The sequence below is a fragment of the Helianthus annuus genome, chromosome 13 (genome assembly GCF_002127325.2).
Source record: "Helianthus annuus cultivar XRQ/B chromosome 13, HanXRQr2.0-SUNRISE, whole genome shotgun sequence".
Taxonomy (NCBI): Eukaryota; Viridiplantae; Streptophyta; class Magnoliopsida; order Asterales; family Asteraceae; genus Helianthus; species Helianthus annuus.
Window position 1 is genome coordinate 128,295,716 of NC_035445.2, and position 19,011 is coordinate 128,314,726.

The 19,011-nt window shown below is 35.9% G+C and overlaps 1 protein-coding gene across 1 annotated transcript in view; it reads left to right on the forward strand.

The window, feature by feature from the left end:
- LOC110901647 overlaps positions 1 to 10,015 on the forward strand; it is a 56,277-nt gene extending 46,262 nt beyond the window's left edge. Inside the window, exons 10-19 of the mRNA XM_022148459.2 lie at positions 3,562 to 3,683; positions 5,892 to 6,182; positions 6,665 to 6,952; positions 7,023 to 7,196; positions 7,264 to 7,548; positions 7,924 to 8,046; positions 8,131 to 8,328; positions 8,489 to 8,742; positions 9,138 to 9,651; positions 9,728 to 10,015. Coding sequence (XP_022004151.2) covers positions 3,562 to 3,683; positions 5,892 to 6,182; positions 6,665 to 6,952; positions 7,023 to 7,196; positions 7,264 to 7,548; positions 7,924 to 8,046; positions 8,131 to 8,328; positions 8,489 to 8,742; positions 9,138 to 9,651; positions 9,728 to 10,015 — 2,537 coding nt within the window. The remainder of the gene's footprint in view (positions 1 to 3,561; positions 3,684 to 5,891; positions 6,183 to 6,664; positions 6,953 to 7,022; positions 7,197 to 7,263; positions 7,549 to 7,923; positions 8,047 to 8,130; positions 8,329 to 8,488; positions 8,743 to 9,137; positions 9,652 to 9,727) is intronic.
- Positions 10,016 to 19,011: the final 8,996 nt, after the last annotated feature.

The following is a 19,011-nucleotide window of genomic DNA, read 5'->3' on the forward strand; positions in this document are numbered from 1 at the left end:
TTTAATCTTTTTTTTTTCATATCAGGGGTTGGGATAAGCTTGGTGTCAACCGGTATCAAACCAGTATTGGTATCGAAAATACTGGGACGGTCCTGTTCGGTATCAGTACATGAAGGTAAAATCCGACACTAATACCGAAAACGTCAAAAGTTGGTGCCGAATTGATATTGGAAATCTTTTGGTTCGGGAAATTCAGTGCTGCTACCCGGTACCATTTGCTCATCCCTGATCACGGTTACCGTACGAACAACGGTATCGTACAACTTTTTTTTGTTGATTTTCTTCAACTTTTAATTTTTTCTTTTTTTAGTTTCAGGGGTAGGGATGAGCTCGGTGACAACCGATACAGAATCGGCACTGATACCGAAAATACCGGTTACAGTACCGGTATATGAAGGTAAAAAACGGTAGTGAACCGGTACCAGGAATGCCAAAAGTCGGTACCGAATTGGTACTTAAGATCTTTCGGTTCGGCAAATTTGATAACGGTACCTAGAACAATTTGCTCATCTCTGACCACGGGTTTCATACGAACAACATCGTTACCATACAACTTTTTGGTTGATTTTCTTTCTGTTATCTTTTAGTGTTTTTTTCTACATTTTCTATTTATTCTTGTCAGCAGTTCTGTTCGCAACACGCTCGTAGTGATTTCAAAACACATGTAAACACAGACTAAATAACAAAAGAAATTCGCCGCAACTCGCCGAACTTCTTTAAACCTAGTTATATAAATGAGCCACCTATGATTTGCTCATAAATATAAGAACTATGTTTAATCTGTTTTACTTGACAACTGAAACAATTGGGGGTTATTGGTACCGTATCAGGGCATCCGGACTCATGAACTATAATGGCCATACGGAATAACGTGCAGGGGTAGGCATATCGACTGTAAGACACGTTTATTTAACTTTGGTGTGTACCTTAATCATAACACTAAAAATGACTGGCTTTGATCTCCGGTTCCCATTGTATGACAAGTATGTAAATCTGGTGACAAGATAAAATCCCAAGAAATATTAAATGATTACCTACGGGTTTTCTCTATGTATAAAAAATCCTTTTTGAAAAACTGTTTTCAAAATGAGTCAGTTAATTATATTTATCGCTGACGTATTTTCAAAAGATAATTGAACTGCAGGTACCGAACCTTGATGTTAGGCTAGGAATCTGGGCCAGCTATGATAAAGGTTATGGAATTTGCAACTCCTAGCTTAAGGCCTATGATGTCTAAAGCTCTTTTTTTAGATCCTGCCTGTTGGCTTGCGCTTGAACACTTGTATAAATTTTATTTATATTCAATTATTGAATGAATATTTTTACTCCAATACTTGCGTTGCATTATAAATTGTGATACTGTTATCCAATCGTCACGCTTAAACCCTACTCATCCGGGCCCACTGGAAATCGGGGTGTGACAGGTTGGTATCCGAGCTACAAATTAAGTGAATTAGACACTAGCCTTTTGTGTCTAAACCCAAATATCACAAATGCAGATTCTATAAGACTATTCCGAGTTCTAGACCTGAACTTAGGACTACTCCTCTCATTATATAAATATAGTTATCGATTTTATAAAATTTTCAGGAAGATGCCTCTCGGAAAGGAGACTGCTGATGTTAATCCCATACTTTTTCCTTTCACGAAAAAATTCTAGACGAAGCCACAACAACGGGAGCTTCGCACCGAGGATGTCAGTATGACCGGGCGTGAGGATGAGCTCTTTACCCTCCTCCTACGACCAGTATATTGTTTCCCCTATAGAACCCCAAACCGATAAACCTTCAAACCGGACATCAAAACCTATATCAGTGGACATTGACGATCCATACTTTCTACCTCCTAACTTCAAAATTTCGAACCTTACATGCACGAGCCAATTTACAATTCATGACCGTTACTATTCACTATCATTGGAACCCGCTAGGTCTGCTTCTTTGACAAATCCTCACCTAGAAAAGTCTAACCAATCGCTAAACCCTTCACTTCGCCAAGCAAGGTGAAACAAGAAGAGGACTAGCGAGAATGACAAAAGGGACCACTGAAGACTCTTTTTCATTACTGAATTTTGTTTTCCAAAAAGTCCACCTATCGACAATTTTTGTATCTTCAATTCCAAAAGTCCTTATAGGACAATTATTGTAATCTGTCGATTTAATGAAATCCAATTTCAAGTTTCTTTTCCATTTGTTTAATTAATCTGCTACTAATATCTCAAAATCTTACTGATGGCTATATAGCTCCCGACTGAACTAATTGCAAGCCTGAATATTGGCAATATAACTAAAAAACGATAGTGAAAACTGTGATCACCGAGACCGTACGGCTGACGAGAATAATCTTCGATCCTTTATTGCAGTTGAAGTCGGTAAAGCTATGGTTGAATTCATAGCTACATTTAAAGGGTCGGAGCCATTAGTACCAAAGCAAAAATATGTTTCTTAACCTCATTCCAATACTGAAAAGTCTCACTACTCCTCGACTAAGAGTGAGCAAAGCGTTAAGAATGTTCTTAGAACTGAGCCCCGTAACTCTAAGGAGGGGTGCACCTATATGCATTTCGTCTCGTGTAAACCCCGTGACTTTACGGGTGAGAAAGGAGCCATTGATGCTTTAAAATTGCTCGATGAGATGGAAACTGTTATTGACATAAGCAGCTGTGCTACCAAGGATACGTGTCCCAATCCTTCAAGGAGGATGCTTTAACTTGGTGGAAGGCATTGATTCAATCCACAGACAAGGTTGCACTGTACAACCTAAGTTGTCCTAAATTCGTGAAACTAATCAGCGAAACTTACTGCTCGCCTCGTAAGAATTTTGATGTATGTGTGATACTTTAAATTTAATGTAATAGTTATCTGTGTTTCTGCCATCATTTATAATGTTATAAGTAGTAATATTAGATTGTTTATAATTCATTATTTATTTAAACAAATAACTATTGTTATGTATAGCTTGGTTAAATAATAGATTTTCATGTAATTATATTAGGTGGACAGAATGGTGTAAATGCCCGTTATATATGTTGTAATTTCCTTGTCTTTTGTCCGTTTGAGTCGGGGGTGCTGCTGGTTGTTTGGCCTTTTGCCCGTTTGGGTCAGAGGTTGTTTTAATAAAATTTAATTTTCAAAAAAAAAAAGCAATATTTCATTGATTAGTGCTTTCGTTTTCAATTCTTTATAATAAATACAGTTTTGTAAATAAAGTGAATGGTATTCAAATCATATTAGCATTTAATTAACTTTTTTTTTGTAATTTGAACTTTTATAAGTCAATCCTACATCAAAAGGTAATACTTTATTCGTTTGTCTTAAAATGGTAAAACAAGCATTTAATATCATTCAAATTGTTCTTTGATCAGCAATTAAAAAAAATAACAGAACCTCTTTATATTTCATATCTGAAAACACATTTTATCTAGACAACATTTTACTAACTACAAGATTTGATTTGTAAATTGTAGGTGCCATAAGGTAGGTGAGTGGTAAGGAGAAATGAAGATGTTATGGCTATGGTCAATATTTCTGTGCACTGTATGCATGGCTATAACTGCAACAGCTAGATCCACGGTTCATGGGGGCACTCCTTATCGGATTCTCTTGGATACCGACGTTGATGTTGATGATTTATTTGCTATATTGTATCTACTCAAGCTTAATCGGTCTGAATTTAATTTACAGGTTTAATTCATTCGCTTTCAACTTATTTTTATGAAGAGTTTGTTTTTCTGTTTGTTCTGTGATTGATGAACATCATTGTTGACTTCACTATTCTTTATGATATCAATTAGGATGTCTTGTTTGTGAGCATAAAAGTTAAAGGTTATCCCAGTACATAGAAAAAAAATTATTTTGAATTTTATAAAACTTGTTTAACAATGTAGTGTACTAAATGGCAAATAATAATTTAGTGTTATTGCATTCAACATTTATATTTATAATGTAATATTTTTTTATAAAAGTTATTTTGAATTTTATAAAACTTTTTGTACATTCAACTTTAGCCTTCTATGTCATATCCATCAACCCATTGTTTTTACAAAGCTTCAGTTTTATTATAAAATTTTAGTTTAGTTTAGTTTATAACATATATATATTTTATGAGATTTATAAAATGTGGTCGTTTTTACATGATGATACGATCAACATGAATACACATCATTCATTTTCAAATTGATATGTCTTTTATGTATAAGGATGTGTGGGCTCGTTATTTAAGTCTAACTTTTAAACCACAGATTTTTGTAATGGTAATTTTGTTGCCTTTTATAAATAAGTATTAGTTTACTAGGTGGTATTTTAATTGGAAAAACATAACGACCTTTATAAACTAATACTTTGTGTGTTTCACTAACGAATTAAAATATTGAAAGCAATGTCTGTAAAGGGTAAAATTTGTCTGGTGGGATAGTTTAATTTTTTTTATTCTTACATTTTAATTGGATAGCATCAATCGGGTTAATAATATAATTTAATTTTCTGTGGAAAACCGTAAAATTACATAATTTGTTAAGTTTATTTTTGCAACACTATTTTATCGCTTTCTCAAAGTGGATTCATTGTTTAACGATTTTAATTTATTTTTACATTTAATTTATTTTGATACTTCTATTGTCACTAACTCAGTTAGCATTTTACTCATTAGTGATTTTATTTAAAAAAAAAAAAAAGAACTTATACTTTCGTTCGTCCATGTTAAATAAATTACTATATGTCGTATATACTAAATTTAAAGTTTGGTTTAATGTATGTTGTTCCATAAGCATATGTATTTTAATATATTATACTGTATTATTAATTTTAAATTTTCAACCAAATCTTTAAACCCGGTTTTCAACTTTCCATATGAAATAAAATGTTGTATTTAATAAATGACGGTTTATTTCTTTTTTTCTTTTTAGAAAAAAGGTTATATAAGATTAATGTATATTTTTTATTATATTATTATATGTATCATTAGTTTTAAGAATTTTTTTCGTTTACGTTGTTTTGATTGCCAGATTCACAATGTTATGTTTTATAAACACTGGGTTTTTTTATGTCGCACGTTGCGTTGAAAGCGAGCAAATGATAATGTAAAACAAACGTGATTTAAAATTAAAGTATGTGTTTAAAATTAAAGTATGTGGTTTAGAAAGCCAACCCGTTAGCACGGTCTAGTTGATCACCGTACCATATTATAATATCAAATAAATACTTTGTTTTGATTACAACTTTGTTTTTAACAAACTTATAACGGAATGTCGAGAGAAAACAATATATTTCCTTCATTTTAATATACTAATTGGGGGAAGGTTCATTTGAGAAAAAAATTTAATTGAGAAGAAAAAGAAAAGGGTAATTTTGTAAAACATTAAATAATTTTTTTACTTATCTCATTTATTATCATTTTTTACTAATTAATTAGTCATAAAGACTATTATCCTCCACACTAACTTTTTTTGCCTACACACATCAAAAGTTATCCTACATATTTCGAAATTTATAATACACGTTGAAATTTATCCTACACAACTCGTAATTTATCATACACTTTAGATTTTTTTTTTGTTTTTGAAAAAATATATATTTTGAAGATAAATTACAAATGATTTAATGTAGTTAGCTATTAAAGAGGAAGAATACAAATTAATGAGCTATGTAGATTTATCAATGTAAACTTATAGTAACATTTAATACTTATATTAAATGAATTAAATAAAATATTATTATTGGTTGAAATTTCTTGTTTTTCTTTTTAGAAGAACTCTCCACTATACTAATTTGTTTTTCATTAGAGTTCCATTTGGTTTTATATAAAGATAGTTTGATTGATAATTAATTACTAGTTATTTTACCACTTCTACATCAGCTAACAGTATGTATATTTATTATAACATTATGATTCAGGCGATAACATTGAACACGAATTCATGGACAAATGCTGGACATGCAATAAATCATATATATGATATACTATACATGATGGGGCGAGATGATATTGATGTTGGTGTAGGAGGCGAGGGTGGAATACTCGAAAATGGTACAATACTACCCGATGTCGGTGGCTATCTTCCGATAATAGACCAGCAAAACGGCACTGCTGGACCTTGTAGATATAGACAAGCTATTCCGGTTGGAGGTAGAGGAAGACTGGATGTTGATACAAATTTCGGCTTGCGAAGAAGCTTTCTTCCACAGGTATTTCGAGCATTTTTGTTATCGTTAGACCTTAGGGTCAGTGTTCAATAACTGTTGAAACCAATAAAACATGCAATTCGAAACAAGTGAATCGGATAGAGGCCGGTTTGTTTATAAGGTTTGGTTATTGAGGGTTTGGAACCTGGAACCAACTGGTTAGCCTTTCCTATTTATTTTTTATTTTTTAAATATGAAGTTATGCATATGAAGTAATTCATAAAGCACAATTTTGATTATAAACTTTTTGGCACAAAATAACAATTTTGAGAAGAAAAAAAAAATAGATTCAAACCGTGAAACGGCTAAAACCGGTCGGCCCACAGACCTACGCAACTCGGCTGGCTTGGTTTGGTTTGTCGTTTTCCCAGAACATTAGTTAGCGGTTTAGCCTATTTTTGTCAACACTGCTTGAACATGAACCGGACACTGAACACCCCTACAATTGAAGTTATTTTTTTCTTATCGCGTTCATTAATTACTAGGGAAGTCGACGATACTCTCCTCTTCGACAACCGACTGCACAACAAATATTGATCAAGACAATATCCGAAGACCCGGTTAGCGTACTCCTAGCAGGAGCACACACAAATTTAGGAATTTTTCTTATGACAAATCCGAGTTTAAAGAGAAATATCGATCATATTTACATCATGGGTGGTGCTGTGAGGTTGAATAATCCAACAAGCCACAATAGTAACATGTTTACAACCTATAGAAGTAATCCATACGGCGAATTTAACATCTTTAGCGACCCTTTTGCTGCGTACCAGGTAACAAAAAAATAAAAAAAAAAATTGTCACTAAATGCCCGAATTTCGTCAATCTAATCCAAGTTTGCAGGTTATTCATTCCGGGATTCCAATCACCCTTGTTCCATTAGATGCAACAAACACGATTCCCGTTACCCGCGACTTCTTTGAAGCATTTGAGCAAAATCAGCATACATACGAAGCGCAATACGTTTTTAAGTCGCTAAAGGTGGCCCTTCATACTTTGTCTCTTGACTCCTTTAAGGTATGTAAACATTTATTATTGACATTTTTGCTCATTGATGAGTTTATAAATGTTGATGTTTTCACAGAACTATTTTATGTGGGATTCATTTATGTCGGGTGTTGCGACATCCACTATGCGTAACATACACGAAAAACACGAGGAAAATGAATTTGCGGAAATGGTGTACATGAATATTACTGTGATTACATCGAACGAACCGTATGGGATATCTGATGGCTCGAATACACTCTTTGATGACGATAAGATCCCGAAATTCAACTTGCTGAAAAATGGAGTTCATAGTGGTCATGTCCAAACAGGCATTCTAGATCCATTTTGTCTTCGTGAGAATCGGACAGGGATATGTAAGGTAACTAGTTAATTGCAAAATGTTGAATCCACAAAAGAACAAAATTTAATTTAACTATCGTTGCTATTTCGTCACAATTTTAGCGACGGACTTACATTGATAATTAGTGACAGAAATTATATCCGTTGTTAATATGTTACTACGCTAGCCAAAAATATAAGTTCTGTCACGCTTTAGAGGCAAATTAAAACGAAAAATCAACAGTCACAAATGCGTCACTATCTTGTGAGTTGTCGCAAAATTCGATCACAAATACCCTATTTTATACTAGTGATAGAAAAATAAATAGTTGGGAGAAAAAAGGTACAAGAACACGAGAATAATGTTGGTGTGATCTTGAATGCATTCTAATGATGTTTCCTTTAAACTACATAGGATGGTTATACCGAAGAAGTCACCGGACCGGATTCAGTACGTATACGAGTTGCTACACGAGCAAAACCTAATCACGACAATACGAGTTCCTTGGATAGAGAATATTTCGTTAGTTTTCTCGATGTAAGTGGATATGAAAATGAAGCTCATCCTATGTATGACCTATGTTTTGAACTACTAATTCGACGAGTTTTGGTATGATTTTAGGTACTAAATCGCGCTCAGCAAAAAGGGCGATTCAATTTCACATCCGAATTCCCTTATTACAAACAAGTTTTCTACAAACCAGATTTCAAAGGGAAAAAACTTGGGAAGATCGTCGTGTTTGATATGGATATGAGTGTGGGAGATTTCTTGGCTCTCTTTTATCTACTTAAAGTACCCGTCGAAGAAATTTATCTCAAGGTAATGTGATTCTGGTAGTCACACAGTTTGAAAGTCGTCCACAGTCTATTTTAAATATTACCGCCTATTAAATTGTTTTTCTACAAATATCTAAATATATAGTGGAGTAATATTATTTTTGTCATCATAAGTAAACAAATCGGTGTTTGTTTTATTTTAGGCGATATTAGTAACCGGAAGTGGTTGGGCAAACGCGGCAACAATAGACGTGGTGTATGATTTGTTACATATGATGGGCCGTGATGATATCGATGTTGGTTTAGGCGATTCTTTTGGTTTGAACCAATCATATCCACACACCCCAAATGTTGGCGACTGTAAGCATTCAAAGGCCATACCACATGGAAGCGCGGGTCGATTGGACTCCGATACACTATATGGTCTTGCACGTGATCTACCAAGGAGCCCAAGAAGGTAATCGCTTGTAATGTAACAATTAAATGTTATAATTTCAACCCATTTACATAATAAATCAAGTAACTAGGATTGTGTTTTATCTAAAATAGGTCAAATTTATCAAATCAAAAAGATTTGCCAAAAGTAATCACATTGAAACTCGTTAACAGTCTATTTCTATTGCATGCAAACCACATGAGTTGTTTTCCACATATTTACCACTATTTTAATAATAGTGTAATTACTTATTCATTAAAGTTAAAACAATGGATGCCAAGGTGTTCTTGGTTAACCCAACCAGAAATGGTTTGTTTTAATCCATCCTTGACCTAAACATTTTGCTTCAATTTCGTTATGTCCACCCACCCATATTGTCACCTCTATTCGAACTTAAAATGTGACTTCATTTGTAGGTATACATCGGCGAGCTCCATTGAGTTTGGAGCTCCTGGTAACACGGATTTCCCTCAGCTTAAACAACCATTAGCATTAGAAGTTTGGAGATCATTAGTGACGTCTATTGATGATGGATCAAGAGTTACATTCTTGTCGAACGGACCGTTAACAAATTTAGCAAACATCCTACTTTCCGACCTTAATTCTAGTTCGATCATACAGGAAGCGTTTATACTTGGAGGACATACCAACTACAAAAACAACCAAGAGAAAGGAAATGTGATCAATGTCCCATCAAACAAATATGCGGAACTAAACATGTTTCTCGACCCTTTGTCTGCCAAGACAGTATTTGATTCATCACTAGAGATCACACTCATCCCTCTTCATATGCAACGCAAAGTTTACGCGTTTCCAGAGATGATAAAAAGATTGCAATCAAATAGCACAACACCTGAGACAAGTTTCACTCGACGTTTGTTGATGAGGCTTCATCACTTACACCAAAAGCATCAACTATATCGACATGTGGTATGCCATTAGAACTACCTTAATTTACTACCTCTACAATTCATGTTACAAATTTTCTCACTTAAATCAATTTTAGGATATGTTCTTGGGGGAGATTTTAGCTGCCATTGTCGCTACCAACAATCAGAAAGTTTTGAATTCTACTTTCGAAATCAAGCATGTGAACATCTATGCAAAAGGGCAGCTATCTAGAGATGGAGAAATAATATTTAACAAACGTAAAAAGAAAGGGATTAAAGTATTGCAGGGTTTTAGTCATGTATCATGCTATGATATTTTTGCAGATCATCTTGTTAGAAGGAAACAGTCAGCTGTGTTAGGGAGCTTTGAAGAACAAAAAAGACGTTGGACGACTTCATTGTAGAACCAATGTTTTCAGAACCATATCGACAGTCCAGACCGGCTCAGTTGAGTCTATTTGAACCAACTTCATTTTAACCGGTTGGTTACAGGGTGAACAGGTGAACAAAACTGGTTAATTAGTTGGACTGGGTTTCAATCTTATTTTATTTTTTTCCTTTCAGAATCACATTTAGTGATTCATTCACTTATTCAGACTCCGTTCCAACAAATGATTAAATTGTTTCATATCATGTTTCGAGTCAGTTGAATATATTTTATATTTAAATTAATTACTATTACTTTGTCCGGTTTTAAAACCAGACTGACTGACTAATGTGACAAGTAGACTCTTAGATGCGGTTACAAAAACAGTGGGCATAAATAATGGCGGCATACACTCTTAGCCTTGTTTATAAATTTTCAAACAAATTAACGCTCATATCTTGACTAACTCTTTATACTTAACCTTGCATATATTTGGAGTTGTAAGTTATAGAAAGTAAAAGATATGGAGAGAACATCATAGTGAAGGGCGAATACGGGTGGTGCCAGTTCATCTTGGATGGGAGGTGAGGTTTTACCGATTATTCTATTTTCGTGTCTTCGGGAGGATGGAGGTCAGGGTTCCGCGTATCTAGGAGAGCCAACGGGCTAGCGGCAGTCAAGTATTCGATCTTGACCACAGCGCCCGATGTCACGGTAGTTGGCACGTAGTTCCTTGTCATTCAAAAAAACACACACTAGAACGACTCTACAGTGGCGGACCCAGGAATTTTTTCCTGGTGGTGCGGAATATTTTCAAAGATTTTAGGCCCCTAGCTGTATAAAAATATCAGTTCATAGTGGGCCGGGTCACATCATGTAAGACAAAAGAATATCAAACTAAAATTTATAAAAATAGAGTCGGACTCTATTGTTGTATATATAATGGAAACTAATAACAAGAACTTTAAAGAAACAAACCTATCTGCTACTTATCAACACCACAAATTAAGTCACCATTAATTGCAATTATTCTTAGTCAACAAGATTTGTAACCATTGCATAATTCTCTCCCTAGAAGATTTGTAACCATTGCATAATTCTCTCCCTAGAATCAAGCTCTTGTAATTATTGTATTCACTTTTGTACCACTATATATTGATTTGTAAATAATGAGAATAGTATCTTGATTCAATACAAACTTCTATTGTTTATATGGTATCAAGAGCCTAAAAGCTCCCTTGAGCCATCTCCGATCCAAAACTCGACAGACACCTTCTGTCCGCTTCCCTTTTTTTCTTTCGATTCACCATGGCCAAACCAATCATCCACAACCGTCAACCCACTACTTATGCCAATCGCCCAACACGCAACCCAAATCCACCCACAACCCGAAACCAATGGCCATCTAGAACTGCCAATACCAACACTCGCCCGACTCGCAACAACAACACCTATTGTTACTATTGTAACATTCCCGGACATGACACCAAAGATTGTCGCAAACTTACTCACTTCCTACGAGAACACAATGTCTCGCCTCAAAATAACAACACCCCGGTGGTTAACTACACCACCCCTCACCCAACGGTTACAACCTCATCTTGGATGTGGGACACCGGTGCGTCCAACAACACCACGAACAACAACCAACAATTTCCCGTTCTTTCCGAATACGGAGGACCCGATAAGATCGTGCTAGGTGATGGTAAAACTCTCCCTATAACTCATATTGCTCAAACAACTATTCAATCTCGCCCACTTCTTTTAGATAACATTTTAATTGCTCCTAATCTTCGAAATAATCTTATTTCCGTTGCCAAAGTTTGTGGTACTAATCGTGTTTCTGTTGAATTTTTTCCCTATCATTTTTTTGTCAAGGATCTAAGCACGGGGGCGCGTCTCATGCGGGGAGTGAACATCAATGATGTCTACTATGGACCAATCTCCTTGTCTCCTCAAATCAACAACACCCAAACAAACTCTCTTCTCATGTGGCACCACATACTTGGACATCCATCGCTTCAAGTGTTTAAGTCTTTAATTTCTAAATTAGGACTTCATACTAATAAGGTGACCCATGAGTCTTTTCATTGTGCTTCATGTTCACTAAAAAAAAGCCACAAACTACCTTTTGGCAAAAATTCTTTTGTTGCTAATCAACCACTACAACTTCTCTACTCCGACGTATGGGGTCCCATAAAAACGTCAATAGATGGCTTTAAATACTATGTCATTTTTGTCGACTATTTTTCCAAATACATTTGGTTATACCCAATCAAACGAAAAACGAAAATCTGATGTCAAAATTCTTTTTCCACAATCTAAATCTCTTGTTGAAAAATTTTTAAAAACCAACATTGTTGCGTTATTGATGTGCTAAAAGTGGTCTAATTAAACTAACTAATTTTAACCCTAAATTAGACACTCTAAGTTTTAAATTTATAAAAAACAGACTCTCTAAAACCTAAACCACACCACACCACCGGCAAGTGTACCGGTCAATGCAGTATAGCCTAAGTAAGTCTGAGTATCGAACCCACGAGACTCTCTGATTACGCTAATTAGACTCTATCTAGACCTAGACTGACACGGACTCTAACTGTTGATTGGGGGGGGGGGGGTTACGGAAAAACTAAGGAAATCTATATTAAACTACTAAATTAACTAAAGCTAGACTAAAGACGAATGAAGGCTAAGGGCTTTTCTTATATAGAGAGCGAGACCACCTAGACAAGAATCCTGGATCGTTTTTAAGAGATTACCGATTAAGTTAAATGCACGAGTTATGGAACCGGGATCATATGATACTAAACCTATTAAGAACCAACTAAGCCCCTCGACCCTTCTCAAGGAGAAACCTGTGGAACTACCTAGGCCGTTAATCCTACCGGTTATTAGACGCCTTCCCAGTTGTCTAATTATTGTGTAAGTACCCTAATGTTGACCTACTCTCTTCCAATCATAGATCTAGGGTAGTTTGAAGTAATCAATTTGACTTGATAGACTAATAAAACCGAAAGGTAAACCAAGACATGACCTTTTCCAAGGACTATCTAAAGCAATTCGCCGGGTAAGACCTACCAATAGCCCCTCACTTCCCAGGTATTAGGACTAGTAGAACACTAAGACTTAGCAAATTATTATCAATTACTTCTAGGGGTTATTGCGCAATTTCACCCTAAAGAGTTAAGGTTTTCTAACGTGATATAGACACTCACCGAAATCCTAAACCCTAATATGACTCTATGTTGTGATATAGACCGTCACTAAGAATCATATGAAGAAAATAATAATAATAAACCAAATTAAAGTATGCATACACATCAAACCATTAAATCAAACTGCTTACTAAACACAATCAACCCATAACAATCATGCAATTAATAAAACCGGTAAAATCTTCAAGTTAATCCATTCATCAAATCTAGGTGGCTTAAAATTTTAGCCAAGAATCATGGTCTTAAAAACAAATAAACAAAGTCGCATAACTGAGTTCATTGATTTAAAAAACAAAGAACTAAGAAAACAAAAGAAACTGAGAAGATAGAACCCGTAAGCTTCAAACCCGCTCGCTAGCAATGATTCCTAGCCTTGAATTCTTTCGCCAAAGATCTCCTTCAAATTCGTCCAACTGCCTCTTATCTTATATCTATTGTCGATGTTGCGTATATCTCCCTTGTTCTGTTGCCGCCGTTGATTATTTATCCCAAAAAGTGGCCTTACAAAAGCTAAACCTCCTTCAAATCATGGGCTTGGCCCATATGATGATAATTACCAATAGTCTTTTTTAGTTTGTGCCTCTAATATTTTCGTCTGATGTGATTACGTCCAGCAGCCGCCTTCCCATTCTTTCAATATTAATTATCTCCAAGACAATAATGTAATATGTTTCCTTTTTATTCTGATCGATGTCACACTATTCACAATATGGCATCCTTTTTCCTTTTCGAATATATATGTATATATTGAACATAGAGATAATTCATATATGGCCTCCAGTAATAATAACAAGAGATAAGTAGCCTCGGCCCAATCAAGGAAAATAGCAGCAACTTCAATTCAGTTACTGGCGCCTCACTCTGCCCAACTGGCTGGTTAATTTCTTATTACTCCTTTTCGCTTCATTTGCACCAGAACCTAGCCAAACACAAGATAATATAATAATATACTAAAACTAAATAAAAGCAAATAAAAACTGTACAAAAATTATACAATTTACACGGGACAAATGTGTATATTTTACCCTACATCAAATATCCCCACACTTACTCTTTTTTCATCCCCGAAAAAGAATTATGCAACGGAATCATAGATAAATAATTACTCGGGTCAAAAACTTATTTATATTTTATTAAAATCAAAACTTGCGTTAGCCGCGATTGCAAATATATTTGTCCCTTTAAACCCAAATCCGGTCTTAAGCCCTTATCATGTGAATTTAGTTTAGGTGCGGTCAATCTACCTAGGGTCTCACGCTAGGATCTATGGTCCACCTAATCCCGCCTCAAGCTTATAGAACTAAAGGAACGATCACTAGACCAATTCCCAACCGTCTTATATCAAAACCAAGAGAATTTACAATCAAATTTTTTTCTTTTTCTATTTTTTTTCATTTTTCTTTCTTTTTTTTTCCTTTCATGAGCGTAGACGATGCTTTCCCTAACCAAGAGGCAATCCGGCTGTAGAGTCACTATCCCCAACCCAGATTACTTAAGCTTCGGTACTTTTTTTCCTTTTCTTTGCACGGTCGATTTCACACACCCTAGCGGTAATCCGGCTGTAGAGTCCCTATCCCCAGCCCAGACTACATAGGAATGCACTACTTTCATTTAGTTTCTAGCTCACTTTTTTATTCTATTTATTTTTTTGCATGATCACAAACTCTAACGGTTGTAACTTATAACGGTGTCCCTTATACTCTTATTGTCAGTTTGAATTTCCCATATTTCCCAGATGAAAACCCACTAGCAGACCGACAATTAAGGTGTATTAGCTCAAAGAGACTTAAAACCAAACCCGGGCCTATCCACATATCCCTAACTAGACACAAGCTCAATTTATTTAATCTCATATTATTATTATTTGAACCCGAATAAAAATTCATCTTTTCTATCATTTTCCGTATTAATTTTGCAAACTTCTTTACTCAAAAGACATTTTCTGATTTTTCAATTTTTTTTTTATTTTTTTTAATTTTTTTAAAGTTTTTATGACTCAAGACTCAATAACTAAACACTAAACGATGTTTCTCATCCCCACACTTAAACTCTACATTGCCCTCAATGTAGGATGGAAACCGACTCAAAAGACTAAAAATAAATAAGAAATAAAAAATGGGCAAATCGGAAAGGACTTAGCTGGTTATATTAGCGCATATGCTCCAAAACTCTTGTCCAATCCAGCTCGATCGTATAGCATTTCGGTCGCGATCGGCTTTAACTCCAACTGACATGCTCGGTAAATGCCTGATATTCGAAAAGCAGCTTCAAACTCACCCGAATGGAGATTGAGTACGGGTGGTACAATTCAAACCTGCATAAACAAAAACAAGCAAAAACCAAAGCAGTACCGACTCTAAACAAAATACGACTCGATAAACTAAATTAGACTTAATATACAAAAACTACGACTCTATACAAACACTACAAAACCTCCCCACACTTAAATTTAATCAGGAGGCTTTTCCTTGACTTGAACCCGGTCCAACCCATTTAATTCCACCCGATCCTCATAAACACTTAAAATTTTAACGGTGGAATTATAAAAGAATTTTAAATATTTAACCGGGTTGAAACGCCAAAATTTGAACTTACCTGGCAAGAGCCGCTGAAACACGATCCCAGGTGTTCTTCTCATTGCCTTCTCCCGTGATTTTGAACTTTTACTTGCATTCGCTATCAGTACCACGGGCCAGCTGTGGTGTTCTTCCTCTTCTACCACCACTTCTTCTTCTTTGATGTCCGTCATTGGGTTTCTTGCAAGTAAAGCTTCTAAATATGCAAGGTCCCCCTCCGGATCAAATGTACCTACTTCTTCATCTACAGGCAAACCCTCTAACTCATCCGCAAATTCTCTCTCCCAAAGCAGCTCATCTTCACTTTCCTCATCCTCTTCATCTGACAAATCCCATATTGGTTCGGTGGGATAAGACTCATCATCAGAGACATCCAGGTCAATAGGATTACCTGCCATTAAAAGAGTAGAAAGAGCAGAAAAAAGTAGAGAGAAAAAAAAAGAAAACTAACTAAAAAAATTACACAACTATACAAATAGCACAGATTTGTCAATTAGGTCTAATCAAAGCTAATAAACGCAATCGCCAAGAGTCCCCGGCAACGGCTCCAAAAACTTGATGTGCTAAAAGTGGTCTAATTAAACTAACTAATTTTAACCCTAAATTAGACACTCTAAGTTTTAAATTTATAAAAAACAGACTCTCTAAAACCTAGACCACACCACCGGCAAGTGTACCGGTCAATGCAGTATAGCCTAAGTAAGTCCGAGTATCGAACCCACGAGACTCTCTGATTACGCTAATTAGACTCTATCTAGACCTAGACTGACACGGACTCCAACTGTTGATTGGGGGGAGGGGGGTTACGGAAAAACTAAGGAAATCTATATTAAACTACTAAATTAACTAAAGCTAGACTAAAGACGAATGAAGGCTAAGGGCTTTTCTTATATAGAGAGCGAGACCACCTAGACAAGAATACTGGATCGTTTTTAAGAGATTACCGATTAAGTTAAATGCACGAGTTATGGAACCGGGATCATATGATACTAAACCTATTAAGAACCAACTAAGCCCCTCGACCCTTCTCAAGGAGAAACCTGTGGAACTACCTAGGCCGTTAATCCTACCGGTTATTAGACGCCTTCCCAGTTGTCTAATTATTGTGTAAGTACCCTAATGTTGACCTACTCTTTTCCAATCATAGATCTAGGGTAGTTTGAAGTAATCAATTTGACTTGATAGACTAATAAAACCGACAGGTAAACCAAGACATGACCTTTTCCAAGGACTATCTAAAGCAATTCGCCGGGTAAGACCTACCAATAGCCCCTCACTTCCCAGGTATTAGGACTAGTAGAACACTAAGACTTAGCAAATTATTATCAATTACTTCTAGGGGTTATTGCGTAATTTCATCCTAAAGAGTTAAGGTTTTCTAACGTGATATAGACACTCACCGAAATCCTAAACCCTAATATGACTCTATGTTGTGATATAGACCGTCACTAAGAATCATATGAAGCAAATAGTAATAATAAACCAAATTAAAGTATGCATACACATCAAACCATTAAATCAAACTGCTTACTAAACACAATCAACCCATAACAATCATGCAATTAATAAAACCGGTAAAATCTTCAAGTTAATCCATTCATCAAATCTAGGTGGCTTAAAATTTTAGCCAAGAATCATGGTCTTAAAAACAAATAAACAAAGTCGCATAACTGAGTTCATTGAATTAAAGAACAAAGAACTAAGAAAACAAAAGAAACTGAGAAGATAGAACCCGTAAGCTTCAAACCCGCTAACTTCCAATGATTCCTAGCCTTGAATTCTTTCGCCAAAGATCTCCTTCAAATTCGTCCAACTGCCTCTGATCTTATATCTAATGTCGATGTTGCGTATATCTCCCTTGTTCTCTTGCTGCCGTTGATTATTTATCCCAAAAAGTGGCCTTACAAAAGCTAAACCTCCTTCAAATCATGGGCTCGGCCCATATGATGATAATTACCAATAGTCTTTTTTAGTTTGTGCCTCTAATATTTTCGTCTGATGTGATTACGTCCAGCAGCCGCCTTCCCATTCTTTCAATATTAATTATCTCCAAGACAATAATGTAATATGTTTCCTTTTTATTCTGATCGATCTCACACTATTCACAATATGGCATCCTTTTTCCTTTTCGAATATATATGTATATATTGAACATAGAGATAATTCATATATGGCCTCCAGTAATAATAACAAGAGATAAGTAGCCTCGGCCCAATCAAGGAAAGTAGCGGCAACTTCAATTCAGTCACTGGCGCCTCACTCTGCCCAACTGGCTGGTTAATTTCTTATTACTCCTTTTCGCTTCATTTGCACCAGGAACTAGCCAAACACAAGATAATATAATAATATACTAAAACTAAATAAAAGCAAATAAAAACTGTACAAAAATTATACAATTTACACGGGACAAATGTGTATATTTTACCCTACATCAGTTATTCACTGATAATGTGGGTGAATATGTGGGTCTCTCACCATATCTTGCCTCTCAAGGTATCTCCCATTACACGACACCACCTCACACACCTGAACAAAATGGTATTGCCGAACGACGTCACCGACACGTTGTTTAAACCGGACTCGCATTACTCCACTACTCCCACTTACCACAACATTTTTGGTCTCATGCTTTTCAAACCGCTACTCATCTCATCAATCGCTTACCTACACCCACCCTTCACAACAAATCACCCTATGATATGTGTTCAAAACCACTCCCGGTTATTCCAAACTCAAACCGTTTGGTTGCCTTTGCTACCCATGGTTACGACCATACGCCACTTCCAAACTACATTCACATTCAATGGCGTGCATCTTCCTAGGGTACTCATCCTCCAAGTCGGCATTCAAATGCTATGACCCCCTTAATCACAAACTCTACCACTCTCGCCATGTCCAATTTGTTCCGCACATCTTTCCATCTCAAGCCACCAATTCCAATCCCAAACATGTGTCATTCGACACTTTCTTACCACCACAACCCTCGGCTCCAATTTCCTCACCAACGCCTCCCTCTCCTAACACCACTCACCCTTCTCAACCACAACCACCCAACATTCAACCAACCACACACCATCCACACTCTACCCAACTGCCCACCACACCCGAAACCCAAATCGCTGCCACCCCTCCTATACACGGCCCAACCCACCCTTCTTTACATCGCAATGGCCCAACTCCCAACTCCAATACTCCAAGCCCAGATACACAGCCACCTACACCATCCTCCCCTCCCCTTG